This window comes from Berghia stephanieae, chromosome 12 (genome assembly GCF_034508935.2).
Source record: "Berghia stephanieae isolate SIO BIC M18660-M18661 chromosome 12, UCSD_Bste_1.3, whole genome shotgun sequence".
Classification (NCBI taxonomy): Eukaryota; Metazoa; Mollusca; class Gastropoda; order Nudibranchia; family Aeolidiidae; genus Berghia; species Berghia stephanieae.
In genome coordinates this window covers 10961527-10974026 of record NC_088371.1, presented here as the reverse complement: position 1 = coordinate 10974026, position 12500 = coordinate 10961527, and the positions used below count along the sequence as shown (strand labels likewise).

Sequence of the window (12500 nt, the reverse complement as noted above, 5' to 3'; positions counted from 1 at the left end):
GTTCTGTACAACGAAGTTTGTGTTGTGTTATACTCCGGATGGCATGTTGTGAATCCTGCAGGCATTATCTATATGTGGAAGTCTTGAAATTGCTGAACTCGTCCTTCAATATCGATCGATTAAAATGACCCCTCATCTTGTCAAGTGATCGGGTGGTTGGGTCTATAAGATCTAGCGGCAAGTACTTTTACGACAGCCTGGCGTCCTATCAAAAGGGTTGCAAGCAATTGCTGCTATTGTCCGTTTCAGACTATAGAAAGAACCGGGATAAGATCCGGCTCCATGGCTCAAAATGGCTCTGAAGGAAAATTTCTTTCATGGAGCCAATTATGACTCTTAAGAACTACATACTTTTTTTTTTTCTCTCTAAATAAATATTTCCATGTTTACATTCTGATATTGTCAAGTTGTTATCTGTACAAACTCAGCAAGGGGGTCTTTGATAGATACACCATTCTGGGTGAGATTGGTGATATTTATTGGAACGATTATCTTGTCCATGGTTCTAACGATAACAGATTACAAAGGGTGGGAGATTATCGGTTACACATTAATTGCTATGTGTGTACATGTTTTGTGAGATAACAGGACTAGATCAAAGAAGATTGATTTACTCGAGATGTTGTATTTTATTTATCTATTTACTTGTCATTTATTTATTTATTTGTTTCATTTATTTATTCATTTATGTATTTATTTACATATCATTTATTTATTTATCTATTTACATAATTTCATTTACTTATTTACTTATTTATTCACCAATTTACTTATCAATTATTTCTTTATTTATTTACTTATCATTTCTTTATCTAGTTATCTATTTACTTATCATTTAATTATATATATATTTCATTTTAAATTTAATATTAATATATATATATTATATATATATATATATACTTATTATTTCTTTCTTCATCTATTTCATTTTTATTGATTGATTTATTTATTTTTTTATATACTTCTTATTCATTTATTAATTTATATATTTCATTTATATATTTCATCTATCTATGTATTTATTTATCTATCTATTTATGTATTTATCCATCTATTCATTTATTGATTAATTCATCTATTTATTTATTTACTTATTTAATGATTTACTTACCAAGTAGTTATCTATTCATTCATTTATCTAACACGTTATCCATCACTAGATAAATCAATTGATTGGTTCATTCAATCATTGGATTTGATTTACCTAAGTATTTATTCATTTAAAATGGTATTATTATTATGTCGCTTTAATTCCGTTGCTTAAAAATGAATTTCTAATCTATGTATGAGACCCTGGTTAAGCTTATAATATTATGTTATTTTATTGAGGAGAATAAAGATAGCTCTTTACAATGAAACAATAAAAAATAATTATGATGACCAATTCCTCCTAGTTTAATTTATCAACTCTTTTCGTAAATAACAATGTGAAATTGAATGTAAGATTCAATTTAATTTAATATACGAAAACAGATAAAATGGACGTTTCAGGTTTCCCCTTTATCAACAAAATAGGATGAATGAAACACTACGGACGAATGAGATAATGTGGTAGTGGCGTTGTTTTATCTGCTTTCCTATATTAAATTGAAGCCTACATTCAATTTCACATTGTTATTCATTTCTTCGAGCCTCGAACAGCAACCTTTACATTACCCAGTATTGCCAGTTACTCTTTTCAGAATGTTTCATTCTGACATAATACCGTTTTGAGGTGATTTGTCATATATTAATGTTATCTATCTATCTATCTATCTATCTATCTATCTATCTATCTATCTATCTATCTATCTATCTATCTATCTATCTATCTATCTATCTATCTATCTATCTATCTATCTATTCTATCTATCTATATCTATCTATCTATTCTATCTATCTATCTATCTATCTATCTATCTATCTATCTATCTATTCTATCTATCTATCTATCTATCTATCTTATCTATCTATCTATCTATCTATCTATCTATCTATCTATCTATCTATCTATCTATCATTTATTTTGTTATTCATCTATCTAATCATATCTTATTTATTTGTTAATTTATTTATTTATCATCTATCATTCATTTCTTTATTCATTCAATATATCATTTTTATATGTTTAATTAAAAAAAAATATTTTAAAGAAACATACGCAGGATGTACCACGTGACTCACGTTTATTTGGAGAGATGACTTTAGCTAGAAACCTATTAACCCTCTCCTTACCACCTACAGGAAAATCGTCACATTTGTTACCACCCACACAATATACATTTTTTCTTATTCAGATTTATTTTGTACATCACTATGATCTTAGTTTAATTAATAAGAACAAAAGTTGTTTTGTAGAGAGATTGTTTGAGTTTAAAAAATCAATTTTTCTGCTGTTTACGCCTGCCATTTTTTAAAAACTTAAATTTTTCATACAATTTATAGGACACCTTAAAATAGAAGTTGTCCTTCAGAACCATTGGGCTGGAGTTTATACCCAGTTTCTATAGCGTGAAATGGACAATGGCAATTGCTTGCTACTCTTTGGGTAGGACACTAGACTATCGCGAAGTACTTTCCTCCAAGTCTAACAGATTCAGCTACCCATTTACTGCTGGCGATGGACAGGGAGATCAGAAAAAAACAAACCCTCGACTGATCTTGCTCCCTTTGCGTTGTGAAGCGAGTGCTCTACCAACTGAGCTATCGGGACCCCCATAGAACACCTTAGAATCAACATAAAAAATATGAACTTTCAAAACATTTAGGGTAATTTCTTTGAGAAGTCACACAAATTTTTTTTAAAAACAATAATCCCCAACCCAACCCCCCCCCCCCTAAAAAACAAAACAAAACAAAACAATAAAAAAAAAACGCCAAAAAAAAAAACAAAAACAACAAGAAACAATCAACTAAAAAAAATTTAAAAATAATGACAAATAAAAAAGTTGAAGTTCTCTCCGAATTATGAAAATGCGACTTAGCAGGATAAAAAAAATGTCTATGTGGTCTAGTGGTATGGCACATGATGCAGATCGGAAAGGTCATAGGTTTGAGTCCCGTTCTGATCGGCGAATAGTTGAGTCCTTAGAAAAGACTCTTTACGCACACATTCTCTCACCGTACTCAAGGTGTAAAATGACTAAATGGATGTTAATAGCGTTGTTTATGTCAGTAAAAAAAAATCATACAATATCGCCTAACAGGCGTCATGTCAACTATCCTCTTACATATGAAATATTGCTGTTGGCCAGAGAACTAAAAAAGTAATGCGCTTTGAGCATGCTTAGTTGATATTGCGCTATATGAAAGCTCAAGTTTAAAAAGAAATGTCACCTCCTCAATTTTATGTATCTTTTATGCAAATTCTTAAAGAGATAATGTTTGAAATTTGACAAGTTTTATCCCCTGTGTTTGCATAATTTTGTTTTCATGATATTTATATATTTCATTTCAGGTTTTCACCCAGTGCATATTGGCCCCTAACTCTATCAACAAGAACAAGAAAACCAGCAAGAAGAGAGCAAGAGCAACGGGAGAGAAAATAATTATTATATGTCCTAACAAGAAACAGCAACCAGCAACGAACAGGAAACAGCAACCAGCAAACAGTAAACAAACAGTAAACGACCAGGAAACAGCAACCAGAAAACAGTAAACAAACAGTGAACGACCAGGAAACAGCAACCAGAAAACAGTAAACAACCAGCAACGAACAGGAAACAGCAACCAGCAAACAGTAAGCAAACAGTAAACGACCAGGAAACAGCAACCAAAAAACAGGAAACAAACAGTAAACGACCAGGAAACAGCAACCAGAAAACAGGAAACAACCAGCAACGAACAGGAAACAGCAAGCAGCTATTAACAACAAACAGGAAACAGGAAACAGAACCGAGCACAATGACCATGGTATAAAATAATTGCTCAATTGATATCTACTAACTGTTGCAGTGATTACAATTCTTCAACCACACCCTCCCGCCCTGCGGGCCCAATTATTATCATCAATATAGAAAACCATCACTCACATCAACCTGCAACAGTAGCTTCATAAGCAAGCATTAGTACTCACTAATATGACCTAAAAGTGTTCAAACCCGTCTTCAAAGTTAAAAAAAAGCTTTGAAAAATTGAAAAAAGTAATATCAACAATTAGCACAATTAATTATCCTTAACACCACCACCACAACTACCGCCACCACCACCTCCACCACCCCCACCACCCCCACCACCACCACCACCACATTATTCATTATCATCAAGTGCCAGCCCTGATATGACATACACATCATTCTTCAAGCATTGTTAATTGATAAATTCTATGAAACAGAACAAAAAACAATCCATATTTACTACTTAGTCTACCATAACAGAAAAACAAATAATAAGTTTTATTATCATTGTTATCAAGTACAATCAAAGATAAACATTTATTTAAACATTTGCTGAAATTCGATATTAATTTGGAGTTTGACAATATCCCCAACTTCAAGGGTAACTCCAACATCCTCTACAACTTCCAAGAAGACCTCAATTGGCATCAGGCATCAGCAGTCGTCAACATGAGCTCTTACCTTCCTCTACGTCACAATGGGACTTCCGTCACCCACGGCATTGGCACCAGCCCTCGTGGTTACATGACCGGAACTGGAGGAACTGATGACGTCATGCACAACAGCATGGCAGCAGCAGCGGGTGGTCCGGCTGGCATGACCGCCGCAGAAGGGAACTCCTACATGGCCAATATGGAGCACTTTCTGAATATCCCGGAAATCTGTCCTTCTGGAAACTACAGGAACCCTCGATATTACATGGGCGCCGCTTACAACACGGCCGCTGACGCCTGCAGAATGGACGCAGCGCTACAGCAGCAGCATAGAACCCATACGGACTTTCGTATGGGATTGCAGGGGGCAGCTCGGACCCCGTTCGGGTACCCAAATATGACCAACATGGGAATGGGACGATTCGGAGACGGGATGGATGCGCAGTTGGGTGCGAACTGTGGTCCTGTTCAAGGAAGGGCTGACACGTTATCGCCTTGTACGAAGACCGTGGGAGTTCCTGGTGATGCGGACACACCATCGTTTTATCCTTGGATGTCTATAGTAGGTGAGTATCTCCGTGTTGTTGTCTCTCGCTCGTCTTAAATGCGGATATGTGGTCTTGTGGTATGCCGCTCGCTTTCTAATCGGAAGGTCATGGGTTCGAGCCTCGCTCGACGTCGAGTCCTTGGAAAATGCTCTTTACTGACATTCTCTCATCGTACTCAGGTGCAAATTGAGTACCTGGCTGTTTATAGGGTTGTCTCTGTCCGATAAAATTGTAATATCGCCTAACAGGCGTCATGTCACGTCCTACATGCCAAGTGTTGGTGTTGGCCATAGACCCCTTGTAAGCGCTTTGAGCACGTTAGTGGATATTGCGCTATATAAAAGCTCAAGTTTTTTTAAAAAGTCCATTTAATGATGTCTTCATCTTCAGTGCTATATAGTTCAATCAATCTTTTCTCCTGTCTCTCGGACGAGAGAGAGAGAGAGAGAGAGAGAGAGAGAGAGAGAGAGAGAGAGAGAGAGAGAGAGAGAGAGAGAGAGAGAGAGAGAGAGAGAGAGAGAGAGAGAAAGGTTGTCAGTGTGGTTCAGGCATTAAACCGAGTACTGTTAGGCTTCAGGTAAGAGCCCCGCCGCTTGAGGTGCTTTTGTTATTTTTCCTTGGGCAAGACTACCAACTCCCAATTTGCTCACTTTCGGCAATTAGGATGATCTCCATTGACATCTGACGTTTGATTTGTGTGATGGATTTTTTAACCGTATTCATTCATGAAATGCTTAGAAAGGGTGTCATATTTTTTATCCTTAACTATATTTATTAATTGTCAAGTGCATGGCATAATCAGTCGGAAGGTGAAAATTTTGGATTAAATTTTTTTTGCATTATCTGAAAGAATATTAATAGGCTCACCAGAGCATTTTATTCTTCATTTGAAGTAAATCGGGTGATTTTTTCATGAGTTATGGTCAGATGTATGGGAAAGGTATCCAGCAACTTTTCTCAAATTTCATACTTTTTCAACTTGACTAGCTGTAAAAAAATATTTAGAAGTGAAAATAAGCTTTGATATTTCCTGAAGATGTACAAAAAAGGGTTGATTTAATCATTTATGACAAGGACTCATTTTGGATAAAAATTGACTTTCTAACTAAACCTGGCAATGTCTCAGTTCAAACCTTTTCACCATCCGACTGATTATGTCATTCACTGTAACATATTAGGTGAAGTATTATCGTTGTACCCGAAACGTCCATTGTCTTTATCGTTTCTATACGAAGCCTCTCCAATTTCACATTTTCGTTAGTATTTCACGATCACAGGCTTCAGGCAGCCCCTACCGTTTTCTACTTATTATGCATCTAGTTAACATTGAATGAATTTATTCATTCGTTCATGAACATTGATTTATTTATATATGGCGCATTTTCATGGATCCCGACATAACACCGCACTGGGACAATGGGTCACATATTATCATAATTACATACAAATGTTGAGTTTGTTTGCAGCGCCCTTTGGCAAGGGGTGATTTACAAGTCAAATTCATCAAACCTTTTATTTAATCATTAATTAATTGATCGATCAATTAATTGGATTGAATGTTTGATTTATGGTTTAATTAATTAAATCTGATAAATCATTAATTTATTCATTCGTTTATCCTACATCTTACCAAATAATATAATCAGCTATTAATTCATTCATTCATTCACTCATTTGTTCATTCGTTCATTCATTCAAATGTTCATTCATTCATTCATTCGTTCATGCATTCATTCATTCATTCATTGATAGATATATTGATTGATTGATTGATTGATTGATTGATTCATTCATTCATTCATATTATTATTGATTATATGATATATTGATTGATTCATTCATTCATCCTACCATCCATCCATCCATTGGATCCTCCTTTCATTTATTCGTCTAAAATCAATAATGTCAAAATTATCAGAATGAGAAAATTGATTAATGTTGGAGTTGATGAACCATAGCAAATACTTTACAAACAGGGTTTCAATGTTAACGTTTGTTTCATCAGTTTTGCCTTGAATTAATACACTTAAAACATCATAATATTTACCCCTACATAATACTGTTTTCAAGCGGCTGGTCACATTTCTTTGAAATTCAATTAAGATATAGAGGGAACGGGTTTGACGTCACTCATTCAGCTCTCTGTTATTGTTTTTAGACAGCCATTTTATTGATGAGTTCTCACTTAATTCTATCAATCAGTCAGACTATGATCGTTTAATGAGTATGTTACACATAGTTTTGTAGGTTGATACGTTATATCCAGCTGACGGAGGTGGTGAGTATTTTACCTATACGTACAGCATCAATATCGATTACTGCGTCCATCACAATATTGTAATGAATCCACGATATGGATTAAAAAATTATTTTTTTTTAACTAACACGGTTTGTTCTCTTGTTCTATAAATAGAAATCATAAGACAGACGTAGAGCATGATGACGTCACGTTGTGCTATGCATGACTTCCAAATGAAAAATGAATTTTGAAAAAGAAAGAAATAAATGAATAAAGAGGAAATACGAGCTATCTGTTCTATTTATTTAACTCTCTCCTTACTGATCATTTTCAGTATTTTCCCAAAAATTGCCAGGCTTACCCAGCAGAAACATTGCTTAAAAAAAAAACTCAAACAATATCTCTATAAAACAACTTTATGTTCTTATTAATTAAACAAAGATCATTGTGATGTACAAAATAAATCTGAATAAGATAAAAACGTATATTGTGTCGTAACAAATGTGACGATTTTGCTGTCGGTGGTAAGGAGAGGGTTAACACTTATATCCTGAGCACGAAATCAATCGCGCAAACACATGTTATAAGCTGGTCTGATATTCGAACACAATTGGATTCAATAGTCTGATGTCACGTTGCCCAGCAACGGCGGCCATCGTGGTTCTAAACAAAGAAATTCAGTACTTTTTATTCCTCATGCTGGCTAGAACTTTTCATATGTCTTGTGGTCAGAATGTGCCAAAGTCAAAACATGATCAATTTTATAATGTTTTTTTTTTCCTTTGGATACACTTTTATGCTCGTCGGAGAAATAATGGCGTCCGCCATTGTTCCGATAGTCTAGAGCCAGTTACTAAATTACCGTGCGTCATTACGAGGGAAGTGACGTTACGACTGTTGAAGCGTATTATGGGCTTGTTTTAAAATTTGCTTTCGGTTTGAGAGTTTTTCCATCCAATACAACAATGAGCCCATAATATTTTGGGTTGTCAGACCTTTAAAATAGTACACGTCAGACCGGTCGTAATCAATCAATACAATATCCATTTTTGTTAATTGTGGATTAACTTTTCAACACGTTCACCAAACACAACACACCGTCTAGTAGACTAATACCTTTTTTGAGACAAATCGGTTACAAATTCGAGTAAAATACATAAGATATACGCGGCTTATAAAAGGTTGTGTAAAATATTTAAAACTTTTGAATGGGGAAAAAGTCCCAACTAAAATAGAATAAAACAGACGAAGTGTCTTCTCGTTAAACACGCCAGATTATAACAACCCGTTAACTCTAGAAAAAAAAAAAATCGTATTTAAAAATTTGGCCAGAAAACTTATCCTTAAAAATATCGATCGATTTAAATGACCCTCATCTTAGCAAATGCTCTCAAACCTGGGACTTCATGAGATATTCCATCAAATCCCACATTTAATAGTTTTTGCCAAGATGAGAGTCATTTAAATCGATCGTATTTGAAGTACGAGTTTTCTGGCCAAATTTTTAAATACGATTTTTTTTCCAGAGTACGTCAGTTAAATGGTTAAACAAAATAGGCGGTAAACTGGTGACACGTTTGGCTTAATCGATCAATAAAAGTCAATCAGCCACGTTAATCGGTTTTGACAACAGATCCATAAATCAATAGAAGGTTTTTAATAATATATATCTTGCAGTTCGCGACAAAAGGAAAAAAAAACCCCAAAAACAAGAGAGAGAGAGAGAGAGAGAGAGAGAGAGAGAGAGAGGAGGAGAGGAGAGAGGGAGAAGAGAGATAGAGAGTGAGAGAGTGAATATATATATATATATATATATATATATATATATATATATATATATACACACACAGAGAGAGAGAGAGAGAGAGAGAGAGAGAGAGAGAGAGAGAGAGAGAGATAGAGAGATTTTTTTCTCCTTTTGATTTTAAATCCCAACAGAAGCGACTGAAGTTTTTGAAGGATTTTAAAAGAAATGCTGCAAAGGTCTTTTGTCATCGACTTAGATTACTGATAGTAATTTTATGTTTCATAATAATAATAATAATAATAATAATAATAATAATAATAATAATAATAATAATAATAATAATAATAATAATAGTAATAGCAATAATGATAATATATAATATAATAATAATAATAATAATAATAATAATAATAATAATAATAATATAATAATAATAATAATGATGAATAATAATAATAATAATAATAATAATAATAATAATAATAATTATAATAATAATAATAATAATGATGATGATTATATGTAATAATAATAATAAATCATAATAATAATAATAATATAAGTGATAATAAAAATAATAATAATAATAAACAATAATAATAATATAATAAACATATATAATAGTAATAATATAATAATAATAATACTAATAATAATAATAAAAATAATAATAATAATAATAATAATAATAATAATAATAATAATGATAATAATAACAATAATAATAATTAATAATAATAATAATAATAATAATAATAATATAATAATAATAATAATAATAATAAATAATGAAGACAGATACTGTAGACGTTTCGGGTTTCCTCTTTAAAACAAAAACACGATGAATGAAACACGAAGGATGAAAGAGATAATATTATTTGTGAATGGCGTAGTTAAGGTGAATAAACAACAACATTGGTGTTTCCGTCATTGTTCCCATCATTGTTTTTGTTTGTTCACCTAACTTCACCATTCACACATAATATCTCTTTCGTCCTTAGTGTTTCATTCATCGTGTTTTGTTGATAAAGGGGATACCCGAAACGTCCACAGCATCTGTCTTCGTCTAATAAATTAAAAAGCTTTAAATTCAATACTTATCTGTATTATTTATCTTAGTCTTGTAGCCACATTTTTTTAAAATCAGAAATTCTCAAACCTGAGAATTCCGTGAAGTCCAGGTTTGAGAGTGTTTTAACATGATGTGGATCGTCTTGATTAATCGATAATCGAACGACGGATTTTCAGGCCAAAATTTTATAAGTACTTGTTTTTATCATCATGAAAATGTTGCTGCTTGACGCTCGATCGAAAAAAATTAAAATAACGATAAGTATTAAATTGTTAAGCTTCAATTTATTAGACGAAGACAAATACTGTGGACGTTTCGGGTTTCCCCTATATCAACAAAACAAAAGGATGTGATTGTGGCGTTGTTAAGATGAATCCTTCCACCTTTAAAACGCCACTATCACAATCACATTATCTCATTCGTCTGCAGTATTTAATTCATCCTGTTTTGTTGATAAAGGGGAAACCCGCAACGTCCACAGTATACTATGTCTTCGTATAATAAATAAAAGCTTACAATTTTAATACTTATCGTTGATTTTATCACAGTGCGTCAGAGTTTTCTGTGGCATATTATATTTATTATCGTAATAACATTATCATCACAGACCATGTTAAATTATGACGTTAGACTAATATGGTTATTTATAATCCTCTATATATGTTTTATAGTTTTTATATATATATATATCCGTCTATTTACATCCTATGTCAAAAAAATAAAATTATTTTAATCTCTCCCAGGTTGGTTCACAATAAATCTTTTTTTTTTTGACAAAAGCCATCATTATCATTATCATTATCATAATCTTCTAAAAGTAGTATGTACTACTAAAAAAATAACAAAATACATTTAAGTATTTAATTTGAGTCTTCTGTCCCTCTCTACATTCAACCAACCGTACGTACCTCTGAGAAATCTTAGATCCCACGATTTAAAATTATTAACATCTCCTAAAACTAAACTTAAATATTTTGGCGATAGGTCTCTTATGAAATTCGGACCCACGATTTGGAATGATCTCCCTCAATCTGTGAGATTCTCGAGCTCAATAGACATTAAAAAAAAAAAACCTCCTGATAACATATCTGTTCAGAAAATTATTTACTTTATTGAGTTTTAAATGTATTTTATGTGACTTTTGTATTGATGATGTTTTTGATGACCGTTAAATGCTATTATTGTTTGATGATTGGTTGATTGGATTTGCAATATTATTGTTACCTGGATAAACAATGTCCTTTTTTTTTCTTTTTTAAAAGCGCTTTGAGTTTTCGGCGAAAGATGCTATAGAAATATGCTAATTATTATTATTTATAATTATCATAAGAAAAAAAATTCGGCCAGAAATTTTTTACTTAAAGTGTCGATGAATTAAGATGACCCCAAATTGACCAAAAAAAAAAAGGGTTTAAGAAACAAAGAACAAAAGAACAAAGAGCAAACACGTATACAAACAAACAAAATAAAAACCCACAAAAAAATCAATACCTTACCAAAAAAAATTAAAAAATACCGACCCCCCCCCCCCCAAAAAAAAAAAAAAAATCCAACCCCCCCCCCCAAAAAAAAAAAAGAAGCCCAACCAAACAAAAAAAAAAAAACAACAAAAATAAACATTTAAAAAACCTAAAAATAAAAACCAAACAAATAAACTAGATACAAGAAGTAATATAAACAAACAAAAACTGAGACATTTAATTTGTACAATTTCTTTAAAATCACAGTTTTTAAGATTCTTTTTTTTTTTTTTAAATATTATTTTAATTTGATTTTAAATATGTCTTGAAAAAACTACGAATTAAACAAAAAAAAGGTACAACTAGTTAGGTATGATTATCTATGCCAAAAAGCCTATGGTCATTATTTTGTAGTATCCTAGTTTTCAACACATTTAGGGCGACTATGTGGTCTTATGGTATGACACTCGCTTTCGGATCGGAAGGTCATGGGTTCGAGCCTCGCTCGGCGCATGGTTGAGTCCTTGGAAAAGGCTCTTTACTTACATCCTCTCACCGTACTCCGGTATAAAATAGGTACCTGGCCGTTGATACCGTTGTCTCTGTCGGAAAAAAAAATAATTATTGTAATATCGCTTAACAAGCGTCATGTCTCGTCCTACACGTTAAGTATTGCTGTTAGGCTAAGGGAACCCCTGGGATATTGCGCTATATAAAAGCTCAATTTTTTATTTTTTTTTTATCGGTGATATAATATAAATTCGTGTACTCTACAGGGAGTAGGTAGGTAGGCTATCCATTCTCTCCCTGTATAATAAACCACCTACCTACCTTGGGAAGAGGGAAGATGTGGTGGTGGGGTGGATGTAACTATCAATTTAATGGAGAAAGGGGCGCCTGACC

General features: G+C 32.7%; 1 protein-coding gene across 1 annotated transcript in view; it reads left to right on the top strand.

The window, feature by feature from the left end:
• The window catches only part of LOC144958375 (uncharacterized), a 135823-nt gene that overhangs the window by 11305 nt on the left and 112018 nt on the right, over positions 1–12500 (top strand). The window contains exon 2 of the mRNA XM_078890346.1: positions 3440–5097. Coding sequence (XP_078746472.1) covers positions 4548–5097 — 550 coding nt within the window. The 5' untranslated portion in view covers positions 3440–4547. The remainder of the gene's footprint in view (positions 1–3439; positions 5098–12500) is intronic.